The 13,919-nt window shown below is 43.7% G+C and overlaps 1 protein-coding gene across 1 annotated transcript; it reads left to right on the top strand.

Moving 5' to 3' along the window:
- The first annotated feature begins 249 nt into the window (after positions 1-249).
- Positions 250-10,099, top strand: LOC311102384 (putative histone deacetylase 1-B). The gene is made up of 13 exons (XM_084143706.1): positions 250-376; positions 1,084-1,196; positions 1,326-1,443; positions 1,610-1,684; positions 4,297-4,435; positions 4,602-4,743; positions 5,015-5,107; positions 5,246-5,495; positions 5,667-5,775; positions 6,974-7,104; positions 8,735-8,923; positions 9,023-9,077; positions 9,191-10,099. The coding sequence occupies exons 1-13, from the start codon at positions 325-327 to the stop codon at positions 9,216-9,218; spliced, it is 1,494 nt and encodes a 497-aa protein (XP_083999832.1). The 5' UTR covers positions 250-324; the 3' UTR covers positions 9,219-10,099.
- The last annotated feature ends 3,820 nt before the right edge of the window (positions 10,100-13,919 follow it).

Raw genomic sequence — 13,919 nt, 5'->3', positions numbered from 1 at the left:
TTCATTTATCTGTTGATGCCATGATGCTTCTTCTTACACGAAATACATATAAAATGTCGATGATGCTCATGCAATAAAAAGTTATGTAAAACATAAAAAAGACTGTAAACAAATAAGTGGCAAAAGTAAAAATGTTTGCCTACCTGAAATCCCAAACTCCGTGCTTGTTGTGGCGGGATCTGACTGCAACGCCCCTCTACAGTGTAAACTACTACTTGATTGGTTCAAGTGACGTTCTACAAATTATCCGATTGTATCCACCCTGTTTCCGAAGTACAGCTGCCGCTTTTCGCCCACTGGGTCTGTGGTGTAAAATAAGGTAAAATGGCGCTGAGTTCTCAAGGAACAAAGAAAAAAGTTTGCTACTATTATGATGGTAAGTACTGATTTGCCTTTACATTGAGTAATTGTACAATGTGCTTTGTTAGAGTGGTGCAAATGGTTCAATTTGTGGTCAGATTAGCCCGCTAGCTAGCTAACGTTAGCTAGCTCCGATGTGCAAACGTGCAGCATCCCTTTGTGCAAGAGCGAGGCATTTCCAAATTCTGTACATTGATCTTTCAGAAAATTTTCACTAATGCCAAATATTATCATCCAATGTGTAATAACGTCAGGTTACTTGTCCACTATGTTCATGTCGTCGAGTTAGCTAGTTTGGGCAAAGGCAGATCACACTGGCAAGACCCATTAGCTAGCAATGCAAGCATTGGAATCCACTAAGATAGCAAGCTAGCTAATAGCTAGCAACAACGTTAGCTATTACTAGCTAACGTTAACCTATTTCACTTCCTGGACGTAATAAGCTTGCTACCATTATAGTGAGTCTCTACAAAAAATGCACCCAGTTCCGTTGCATTGGCCAGATTGTTTGCACGTTAGTGGCCGTCCATTATCCGCAGATGTGCATGTGTTGTGGTCCGAATTGTTACTATTAATCAACGCAAAAGTTGTTTGTTATTGCAGTGTTGCCTTTAAAGGTTTGCAATCTAGCCAGACTATGCTGTACTGGACAACAAGCTAGGATGATGCATACATTGGATGTCTGTGCTGATGTACACTTTCTTCCTCTCTCTTTATTCAAAGGTGATGTTGGGAATTACTACTATGGCCAGGGGCACCCCATGAAGCCACACCGTATCCGCATGACACACAACCTCTTGCTGAACTATGGTCTCTACAGAAAGATGGAGATATACGTATGTTGAAAACCTTGAAACGATTTGTAAGCTCAGAAGAAAGCCTGCAAGCTCAATAGTTCCCAGTTGAAAAAGTAAAGCCTGGTTTGTAAGGTGTCAGTAATTGGTCTTCTCCATGTCTCTGTACAGCGACCTCACAAAGCCAATGGGGAGGAGATGACCAAGTACCACAGTGACGACTACATCAAGTTCCTGCGTTCCATTCGGCCAGACAACATGTCAGAGTACAGCAAACAGATGCAGAGATGTGAGTTTGGGGCAGAGATTATGTCATGCCTCAATATACCTATACATTTGAGCAGTGAAAAGTCACAGATAAATATTTTTTGGAAAAGCATCTAGTAAAGCTTTGTCATTGTTTTTGCTGCTCTCATGGATTGTGTATTAACACATTTTCTGCAATTCCCACACAGTTAACGTTGGAGAGGATTGCCCTGTGTTTGATGGCCTGTTTGAGTTCTGCCAGCTCTCAACAGGAGGTTCTGTTGGTAAGTTAATCTGTCATATTCACGTGTAGCAGGGTTTCTGTTAGTCGCAAGTACCGGCTTTTGGCCAACAAAAAATGAAAAGCTGATAAATAATACTGTTGGCGGCCAAAATGACCCCCCCAAAATAATCCCATTGCAAAATAATGCATTTTAGTCATTGATGGAAATACATTTGACCGGTCTATGGGTTCATTTGCATACTTTAGTGGAATTAAATCGGCGTGTGTATTTTTGTTAGTCGTCGTGTATCTTACTTCTCTAACACAACTATTATACGCGCACAGCGTGTATCTTCTCTAACACAACTATTATACGCGCACAGCGTGTATCTTCTCTAACACAACTATTAGACGCGCACAGCGTGTAATAGCGTGTAATTTTGAGTGGGATTTCTGCTGCAGCTCCTCAGCTTTTTATACGCCCATTCATTGCGCAACAATTATAAATGCAATCGCATGTTTTTTCAACTGGTAATTGAAGCGGGCCTCCCATTCACCATTCAAGTGAAGGCAACAGGATGTCACCCACCACTTAACAATGTGAGCTGGAGGCAGTATGCATTTTAAAAACCTACTTAATTGTTTGAAACCTGGATGTTTTATTTCATATTATGAAATATTATGATTATTATCTTACCTTGCTTCAAAGTAGCCTATAGGCTAAATCCAACCATGGAAACATGGAGGCAATTATTTTACAATGACATCATAGGTGGCTCGTGGGTTTCAAGTTGGGGGAAGCTTACAATTTATCCTACCATTTCTACCGATCTGTGTGCCAGTTATGATTTTCATATGCATATTTTCGTGGAACTGTTTCATTTAAATAATGTAGTTTGTTTCTTAAAATCATTGTCACGTGGTTAATCATACAAATCGGAATAAAATGATACCATTTGAAAAGTTAAATTTCAACTAATGCGAGATCACCAGCCTCTGCCATAAGGACACATTGATACACCGTGATCCATTGGCTGCTAAAGAAATGAGCGCATGGAACTCATCGCCTATAGGCCATTGTAGCAGTAGGCCTATAACTTCCATTGCTCTTTCACCCCGAGGCTTGGTGATTATCGAGGGGGAGATTGTTGGAAAGATCTTTCAAATAGCCTACTGCGAGGAACTGAATTTTTAAAATATTATAATCCGCAATGGATGTAAAAAAAAATATATATATATACACACACACACACACAGTGGGGGGGAAAAGTATTTAGTCAGCCACCAATTGTGCAAGTTCTCCCACTTAAAAAGATGAGAGAGGAATGGGATACTTTTTTCCCCCACTGTATATACGGACTTACTGTGTGAGGTGAAGAAAATGACTTAGAAGCTCCACTTATTAGTGGTGGATGTGGTGAGTTAAGACTATCAGAAATCAGACATCCCCAAATGGGCACTTTCCTACATTTCTGCGCAGCAGGCCGGGTACTTCTATGCGTGCTCAGGTGCGCACACTCCCTCAACATTATCAAGACAGAAACCAGACACATGCTCATTGTGCACATAGAGCACTCCAAACAAAAGACAATGAAAACATTGACAAATCTTGTAAATGATGGTTATGAAGTGAACCAAAAAGTATTTCTCACAAGTGTAGAAGGTTGTGAACTCTGCAAACAACGTTTACGCTCCGCGAATGAGAATCGTAAATTACAGAAATTAATATAACCAAATGATGGGGATTAACGGTACATTTACTGCTGGTGACATGTAATGGAGAATTGATCAAAATAAACAATCAAAGGGCGAACAATTCACACAATGAATCAATGAATGTGCAAGAATTGGCGGGAGACAGCTGAATTCTGGAGAGAGACTCCTATATCTTCACCACACACCCATCCCTTTCTTGTCTCAACATACTCAAGACACATTATCTTCACACACATTTGAGATGCTTTTCACTGATAGCCGCAACTCAGTAATCAGCTAGGAATATTGCCACACAAGTCATGCTTTCTGGTGAAGTATTTCAAATGATTTTATTTATTTCTGTATAGACATGAGTAATTATATAATTTTGGCAAGTTTATTTCAATTAACTTCCCTATTGGACCCACCGCTATGCCATTTCTCTCCTGTTCTATTGGTTTTCATATCAACTTTCTTTCGTTGTCCAGAAGCCAAAGGCACAATCCTAGTCATATTAGCAACCCATCCTAGTTGTTGCATCTTTAGATACACCCTCTTTCTAAATTTCTAACAGATTTTCATCTACATATGGAACTGCTCTCATCAGGTGCAGTGTTTAGAATGGTGTTTCCCCGCGAATTGCATTTTGGTAAATGTTTCAAAATGACATTTTATTGGCTGCTTCCTTACAGGAGTTGCATGTTCTGTTAAGATGAATTACCATCATCTAAGTATGATTTGTCATTCTGAGCACCGTGAGTGGACACCCAAATTAAAACGTTCCCGGCCACATTGTCTGGCGCCACATTTTCTTAGCGGAAACCCTGATGTGTAGGCTACCCCGTTGGATGAGGCACATTTTGCCTGGAAAGTTCGAATATTTTTCTGGCTTACTTGTCCTCTTCTGGGGCTGTCAATTACAGGAATATAGCTATAGTTTCATGCTCTCTGATTGGCTTCTCTTTCCCTGTGTTTTAGCTGGAGCTGTGAAGCTAAACAAACAGCAGACAGACATTGCCATTAACTGGGCCGGAGGCCTCCATCACGCCAAGAAGTCTGAGGCGTCAGGTTTCTGCTATGTGAATGACATTGTGCTCGCCATTCTGGAGTTACTGAAGTGAGTCAAACAGCCCCACAGCACTTAATGAAGTTTATGTGAAAGTTTATGTAGATGTTGTAGCCTACTGAATTAAATAGTAACTTCACATTGGGACACTATAGATACACCACATTTAGGAGAAGGATCATTCAATCTGTTAATGGTGAATCTTCTCTCCTCTCAGATACCACCAGAGAGTTCTGTACATAGACATTGACATCCACCATGGAGATGGAGTAGAGGAGGCGTTCTACACCACAGACAGGGTCATGACCGTGTCCTTCCACAAGTACGGAGAGTACTTCCCCGGCACTGGAGACCTGAGGGTGAGTTTGTGATATTGTCAGGGGATGAGAATTGGTGGGCATTGTTTATTAAAGGACATCCAAAGGATACGTTGAATTCAAACTTCATGGCCTGTTGATTGTAGTTTCCTACAGTCTTTATTGGTCGACATTGCTCTCCTCCCCCCTGTAACTCTTCCCCAGGTCGTTGCTGTAGAATACATGTTCTCAGTCATCTTACCTGGTAAATTAAGGGTCCGTTTTTAAAAAACTGTCCACACTTGTAGTTGACTGACTGTTATTTCTCCTCAAGGATATTGGTGCCGGGAAGGGCAAGTACTATGCTGTGAATTACCCTCTGAGAGATGGGATAGACGACGAGTCTTACGAAGCCATATTCAAACCTGTAAGTCTACTCTTTTTTTTTTTGTCTTTACTGTATCTCATCTCTCCTCCCTGTAACTCAAACAGACCCAAGTGTAGATAGACCCTATTCTTGTTTCCATTTAGCCAACCATATCTTGTCATCTATATCTGTGTGTAGATCATGGCTAAGGTGATGGAGATGTACCAGCCTAGTGCAGTGGTTCTTCAGTGTGGAGCCGACTCCCTCTCAGGAGACAGGCTTGGCTGCTTTAACCTCACCATCAAAGGCCATGCTAAGTGTGTGGAGTACATGAAGAGCTTCAACCTGCCCCTGCTGATGCTGGGTGGTGGAGGCTACACCATCCGGAACGTGGCCCGCTGCTGGACCTATGAGACAGCCGTGGCCCTGGACAGCTCCATACCCAATGGTGAGCTCTCCTGCTGCACCATTGATTTGTGTACTTTTACTTTCTAGTGTTACTATCTTAACAGTTGTATTTGACAGGTCAGAGGGCATGAGTGTGTTTTTAAGGATAGTTTCAACTAAAGCAGACACATGTCACTGCCCACCGTGTTAAAATATTAATATTTCTCCACAGAGCTTCCATACAATGATTACTTTGAGTACTTTGGGCCAGACTTCAAACTGCACATCAGCCCCTCTAACATGACCAACCAGAACACCAACGACTACCTGGAGAAGATCAAGTGAGTCATAAGGAAAAAATACTGTTCTATCATACTGTATTAGTCATGATGTAAGTCGCTCTGGATAAGAGCGTCTGCTAAATGACTAAAAATGTAAATGATGAAGTAATGTGTCTAGATTTGGTTCATAGTATCAAGTAACTGTTATATAAGCTACACTACATGGTCAAAATGACATGGCCGATCTCAACTAACCATTTCTTTGTGGATCTCGCTTTGTGCACGGGGGCATTGTCATGCTGAAACAGGAAAGGGCCTTCCCCAAACTGTTGCCACAAAGTTGGAAGCACAGAATTGTGTAGAATGTCATTGTATGCTGTAGCATTAAGATTTCCCTTCACTGGAACTAAGGGGCCTAGTCCGAACCATGAAAAACAGCCCCAGACCATTATTCCTCCTCCACCAAACTTTTAAGTGTTCACTATGCATTGGGGCAGGTAGCGTTATCCTGGCGTCCGCCAAACCCAGATTTGTCTGTCTGACTGCCAGATGGTGAAGCGTGATTCATCACTCCAGAGAACACGTTTCCACTGCTCCAGTGTCCATTGGCAGCAAGCTTTACACCACTCCAGCTGACGCTTGGCATTGCGCATGGTGATCTTAAGCTTGTGTGCAGCTGCTCGGCCATGGAAAGCCATTTCATGAAGGTTGCGAAGAACCGTTCTTGTGCTGACGTTTCTTCCAGAGGCAGTTTGGAACTCGGTTGTGAGTGTTGCAACCGAGGACATCCCATTTTTACGCGCTTCAGCACTCGGCGGTCCCGTTCTGTGAGCTTGTGTGGCCTACCATTTCCCGGCTGAGCCGTTGTTGCTCCTAGACATTTCCACTTTACGATAACAGCACTTACAGTTGACCGGGGCATTTTCTTCCAGAGCTCTGTGAAAGAACACAGAGCTCTTCAGTACGGGTCATTCTACTGCCAACATTTGTCTATGGAGATTGCATTGCTGCGTGCTATATTTCATACACCTGTCAGCAACGGGTGTGGCTGAAATAGCCAAATCCATTAATTTGAAGGGGTGTCCACGTACTTTTGACCGTGTAGTTATAGATGTTGATCAGGTCATTTCACTTACCAAAAAGGTCATATTACTGCACTTATGTTATACATATGATCCTTGATGTGTCATATGATAGTGTATTTTTGGCACTATTATAGTTGTTTAGGGGATGTCATGTAGATTGTGTGTCCCTTCAGGCAGCGTCTGTTTGAGAACCTGCGCATGCTGCCCCACGCCCCGGGAGTTCAGATGCAGGCCATCCCAGAAGACGCTGTGCAGGAGGACAGTGGAGACGAGGAGGAGGAAGACCCTAACAAACGCATCTCCAGTAAGTTCTTTGTATTGAGATATGATGCACAGCCCCAGCAAACACCTTGAGTAAGTACTTTGCCCAGTTTGCAAATACACAGAACAAAAATATTAACGCATGCAACGATTTGAGATTTTACTGAGTTACAGTTCAAATAAGGAAATCAGTCAATTGAAATAAATTCCTTAGGCTCTAATCTATGGATTTCACATGACTGGGAATACAGATATGCATCTGTTGGTCACAGATATCCTGTTTTTAAAAAGATAGCGGCATGGATCAGACAGAACCAGTCAGTATCTGGTGTGACCACCATATGCCCCATGCAACGTTACACATCTGCTTCACATAGTTGATTGTGGCCTGTGGAATGTTGTCCCACTCCTCTTCAATGGCTGTGCGAAGTTGCTGAATATTGGCAGGAACTGGAACACGCTGTCGTACACGTTGATCCAGAGCATCCCAAACGTGCTCAATGGGTGACATGTCTGAGTATGCAGGCCATGGAATAACTGGGACATTTTCAGCTTCCAGGAATTGTGCCGATCCTTGCGACATGGGGCCGTGTATTATGCTGAAACGTGAGGTGATGGCGGCAGATGAATGGCACGACAATGGGCCTCAAGATCTCGTCACGGTATTTCTGTGCATTCAAATTGCCATCGATAAAATGCTATTCTGTGTTTGTCCGTAGCTTATGCCTGCCCATACCATAACCCCACCGCCACCATGGGACACTCTGTTCACAACGTTGACATCAGCAAACCTGCTCGCCCACACGTCTGCCATGCCCGGTACAGTTGAAAACGGGATTCATTCGTGAAGAACACACTTTTCCAGTGTGTCAGTGGCCATCGAAGGTGAGCATTTGCCCACAAGACAGTTACGACACCGTACTGTAGTCAGGTCAAGACCCTGGTGAGGACGACGAGTACGCAGATGAGCTTCCCTGAGACGGTTTCTGACATTTTGTGCAGAAATTCTTTGGTTGTGCAAACCCACAGTTTCATCAGCTGTCTGGGTGGCTGCTCTCAGACGATCATGCAGGTGAAGAAGCCAGATGTGGAGGTCCTGAGCTGGCATGGATACATGTGGTCTGCGGTTGTGAGGCCGGTTGGAAGTACTGCCAAACTCTAAAACGACGTTGGAAAGAAATGAACATTCCATTCTCTGGCAAAAGCTCTGGTGGACATTCCTGCAGTCGGCATGCCAAATGTACACTCCCTCAACTTGAGACATCTGTGGCATTGTGTTGTGACAACTGCACAATTTAGTGGCCTTTTTATTGTCCCCAGCACAAGGTGCACCTGTGTAATGAGCATGCTGTTTAATCAGCTTGTTGATATGCTACACCTGTCAGGTGGATAGATTATCTTGGCAAAGTAGAAATGCTCACTAACAGGGATGGGGAAAAACACATTTGTGCATAAAATCTAAGAAATACGCTTTTTGTGCGTTTGGAAAATGTGTTATCTTTTATTTCAGCTCATGAAACATGGGACCAACACTTTACATGTTAAGTTTTATTTTTGTTAAGTATAGTAAGTAATCTACCCAGTGTATGCAGTGTGAGGCAGTTGGTGCGCGTGTATGTGAGTTACTGTCATACACTGAGATGCTTATACTCCTGTCTTCTGCTCTTGTGCAGTCCGTGCCCATGACAAGAGGATAGCATGTGACGAGGAGTTCTCCGACTCTGAGGACGAGGCTGAGGGTCAAGGGGGCGGACGCAGAAATGCAGCCAGCTTCAAGAAAGCAAAGAGGACAAAGACTGAAGAAGAGAAAGAGGGAGAAGAGAAGAAAGCGGGTGATGAAAAGAAAGCTGATGAGAAGAAGGGTATCACAATCATTACTTCGTTCTATATCAGACATACCACGTCCCATTGAACATGTGACTTTGAGGATGATTATTTGTGTTGCTTCTTTGTTATTCTAGAAGTAAAAGAAGAAAAGGTGCCAGAAGAGGAGAAAATGGACACAACCACAAAGGGGTGAGCAAACATTTCAAACACCCATTTTAAAGGTGTCGTATCAGGTAGTCATCAATAAATATGTTTGTTTGAAAGAAGACAAGTGAGTAATTTTCCCTCTGTTTATCCAACAGGCCAAAAGAGGAGTCCAAGACACCGTGAGGAGCTCCTAGCCCTCTTAAAGCGATCGTACCTGTTCAGAATGGTTCTGTTTTTCAGAGCAGTCACCTTGACTGGCTGCTGCAAAGAATATCCCTGAAGGACTATACATTTTAATGACAGATCCTGCTCCTTCAAATTGGAATGGGCTAAACATGTATTTTCTAGAACACATACATGTTGCTGTTCAAGGACCGAAAGTTAAATGGAGATTTCTTTTTTTGTAAGGACAGTTTTCTGTATGCTTAGTTAGGCCCATTTTGTTCTGAATCTTTTTATCCTATGAAAACCACTTCTCCTTACTCAAACAATTATGTAGTCTATATTAAAGGCCTAGCACAAAGTATTATGCTTTTTATGTCTTTTGGATTTAATTTATCATGGCTATGTTTGCAACTCTTGTACCCCCACCCGTGTATTTTGTCCCGTGCCTTTGGAAACGTAGTTGAAGCATGACATTTAGATCCACTTCTCAAAGATGTATTCATTCTGTATTACCCAGATGAGCAATATAGAATACTGCTCCTACAGTACAGGATGCGATAAGACTTCCTTCCATCCATGTATTGTAGTTTAGTACCAAACAATGATCTCTGAAAATACCAATGAATGTTTAGGACCCATGTCATCTCAGCATTTCAATGAAAACAGCGTTCCTAGATTTTCTTTTACTTGAACGGGATGTTCAAAAGTATTTTGGTAATGCCACAATGCTTTAGTAAAGTTAGCCAAGCAAAAATTGACACATTCAGTGTTGTGTAGATACCTGATTTTTATTCTGCAAAAATGAATTCCCAGGAGTGCTTGTAAACTTCATACAAATATGAAGGACCACACAATCTATAAGACTACTTTTAGAAAACAATAAAAACAATAAGAATCTACTAGTCTTATTCATCTACAGCGATATACTACAATGTCATTTAATTGTTAATTCAAAAACATCTTCAGGTGCAGTTTGCTAGTTATCAGCATTGCTGTTGCTCATTTTACGTGGCAGAGAAGTTTTAGTTAACATACACTATATATACAAAAGTACAGTGCATTCGGAATGTATTCAGGCCCCTTCACTTTGTCCACATTGTTACATTACAGCCTTATTCTAAAATGGTTTAAGTAGTTTTCCTCAATCTACACACAATACCCCATAATGACAAAGCGAAAACTGGTTTTTAGAAATTTTTGCAAATGTATTTAAAGTAATAAATAAAAACGTAAATAAGGTATAAGTATTCAGACCCTTGCCAAAAGGCACCCAAAGGACTCTGACCAAGAAACAAGATTATCTGGTCTGATGAAACCAAGATTGAACTCTTTGGCCTGAATGCCAAGCGTCACGTCTGGAGGAAACCTGGCACCATCCCTACGGTGAACCATGGCGGTGGCAGCATCATGCTGTGGGGATGTTTTTCAGCGGCAGGGACTGGGAGACTAGTCAGGATTGAGGGAAAGATGGATGGAGCAAAGTACAGAGAGAGATCCTTGATGAAAACCTGCTCCAGAGCGCTCAGGACCTCAGACTGGGGTGAAGGTTCACCTTCCAACAGGACAACAACCCTAAGCACACAGCCAAGACAACGCAGGAGTGGCTTCGGGACAAGTCTCTGAATGTTCTTGAGTGGCCCAGCCAGAGCCCGGGCGTGATCCCAATCAAACATCTCTGGAGAGACCTGAGAATAGCTGTGCAGCTACACTCCCCATCCGATCTGCAGAGAAGAATGGGAGAAACTCCCCAAATACAGGTGTGCCAAGCTTGTAGCGTCATACTCAAGAAGACTCAAAGCTGTCTGAAAGGGTCTGAATACTTAAGTAAATGTCATATTTCAGTTTTGTAAAAATTCCAAACTGTTTTTGCCTTGTCATTAAGGGGTATTGTGTGTAGATTTAATTGCTTGTTCCCCCCCCTCAATCTATTTTAGAATAAGGCTGTAACGTAACTGTGGAAAAAGTGAAGGGGTCTGAATACTTTCTGAATGCACTGGATGTGGACACCCCTTGAAATTAGTGGATTTGGCTTTCAGCCACACCCGTTGCTGACAGGTGTATAAAATTGTGCACACCGCCGTGCAATCTCCATAGACAAACATTGGCAGTAGAATGGCCTTACTGAAGAACTCAGTGTTCTTTCAACGTGGTACCGTCAGAGAATGCCACCTTTCCAACAAGTCAGTTTGTCAAATGTCTTCCCTGCTAGAGCTGCCCCAGTCAACTGTAAGTGCTGTTATTGTGAAGTGGAAATGTCTGGGACAGTCGTTCCCTACCTTTTTCGGTTACTGTACCACCAACTGAATTTTGCTCTGCCCTCATGTGCATTTTAACAGTAGGCCCATGGTCTCATGAGTCTTCTCAAGTACCCCCTGTGGATAAGCCAAGTACCCCTAGGGGTCATAGTACTCCTGGTTGGGAACCACTGGTCTAGGAGCAACAATGGCTCAGCTGCGAAGTGGTAGGCCACACAAGCTCATAGAACGGGATCGCCAAGTGCTGAAGCGTGTAAAAATCGTCTGTCCTCGCTTGCAAAACTCACTACCGAGTTCCAAACTGCCTCTGGAAGCAACGTCAGCAGAAGAACTGTTCGTCGGGAGCTTAATGAAATGGGTTTCCATGGCCGAGCAGCTGCACACAAGCCTAAGATCACCATGCGCAATGCCAAGCTTCGGCTGGAGTGGTGTAAAGCTCGACACCATTGGACTCTAGAGCAATGAATCACGCTTCACCATCTGGCAGTCCGTCGGACAAATCTGGGTTCTGCGGATGCCAGGAGAACGCTACCTGCCTCAATGCATAGTGAACACTTAAAAGTTTGGTGGAGGAGGAATAATGGTCTGGGGCTGTTTTTCATGGTTCGGACTAGGCCCCTTAGTTCCAGTGAAGGGAAATCTTAATGCTACAGCATACAATGACATTCTAGACGATTCTGTGCATCCAACTTTGTGGCAACAGTTTGGGGAAGGCCCTTTCCTGTTTCAACATGACAGTGCCCCCCGTGCAAAAGCGAGGTCCATACAGAAATTGTCGAGATCGGTGTGGAAGAACTTGACTGGCCTGCACAGAGCCCTGAGCACAGAAAAGTGGTCTACAAGACAACTGACTCCAGCTAAAATTTGACAAGTTATCGGATATCCGATTAGCAATGTAGCATACACGTAACTTCCTCCATTCAACATACAGGAGTCATCTCTCCTGTGGTGTTAGAGTTCAAAGTTCACAATGGGTTGCTAGCAGTCAGTGCAGGTGGTGGATTAATCCCTATAGTTCAGGCATAGCTGGTTCAGACCCATTCACTCCTCTCTGTCGGTGAGTCAGGCTTCAGCAGTTCATGTTGCTCTGCTGTTTCTGGCTCTGGCAGTGGAGCTGGATTAGGCGACACTGATGACGTTTCTCCTGGAGTCTGAATGCACATCTGCAACAAAGGCCAAGGGGTGTGAATGATGATCAGCACACAGACACACCTCAGCTATAGTGAAACATGACCCGCACGTTAGTAATGATACCTGGAGTGTATTCATTAGTCAGATTCCATTGCAAAACGTTTTGCAACAGAAATCGTTTTACTCCAAACGCTGTTGAGTTCAATTTTGTTTTTAAACGGAAGTTGTAGTTCAGTCGTGTCTCTTCAAAAACAATAAGCGACTAGAAGAAGTTGGAAGGAACTATGTGGACTTCACTCCACTTTGGAGCATGGGAGAACTAATCATTTATAGATGTGCAGCTTGTGCCAAACACTTCAGACTATCGGATTGGAATGGCAACACGTGGAAACCATCAAATGAAAATGAATGGAATCCGACTAATGAATACACCCCTGATCAGCACAGTCAGTGAAACATTTAGCATTGCAGTTTGTAAGTGAAGGCAGGACTTTGTGACAATGACCGATGTGGATACGAACCAGGGTCATTCACACGCCTCAAGGCCGCATTAGCCCACACCAGAGACCCACACCTAGGCTTCAGCTCTATAGTTCTGGGAGCTATTACAAGTCTTCAGGTCTCAGGCAAGATAACTCATCATCATGCGTGGGTAGTTGACCTACCCTCCTGGCATTGACGATCTTCTTGTGTCTCCTGCACGTATAGAGGCGGAGGAAGGTGGTGCAGGCAGAGAAACAGCGGCCTGAGAACCACTTCCACCACAGACAGAAGGATGAGAGGCACCCACAGAATAATAGCACTTCCCAAGGGAGGAACAAAGTTGAACAAGAACAAAGGTGTGAGTATGGACTTGTAGTCGAATAGTGTAAAGCCTTTCACATGCTTCCCAGTCTAAACAGTTTGCGCATATTTTGTGACGTTTGTTCGTTTTGGTGTTCGCCAGGGTTTTCATTCGGCTCTTCGATCCCGGGCTGTGTCACGACCGGGAGACCCATGAGGCGGCGCACAATTGGCCCAGCGTCGTCCGGGTTAGGGGAAGGTTTGGCCGGCTGGGATGTCCTTGTCCCATTTCGCTCTAGCGACTCCTTGTGGGGGCCAGGCGCATTCACGCTGACTTCGGTCGCCAGATGTACAGTGTTTCCTCCAACACATTGGTGCGGCTGGCTTCCGGGATGAGCGAGCAGTGTGTCAAGAAGCAGTGCGGCTTTAGCGGGCTCGTGTTTCGGAGGACGCATGGCTCTCGACCTTCACCTCTCCCGAGTCCGTATGGGATTGCAGCAATGGGACAAGACTGTAACTACCAATTCGGGAGAAAAAGGGGTAAAAAGTA

Source organism: Coregonus lavaretus (genome assembly GCF_964263955.1).
Source record: "Coregonus lavaretus genome assembly, chromosome: 27".
NCBI lineage: Eukaryota > Metazoa > Chordata > Actinopteri > Salmoniformes > Salmonidae > Coregonus > Coregonus lavaretus.
Note: the sequence above shows the minus strand (reverse complement) of the source record. Positions and strands in the feature narration are given on the sequence as shown.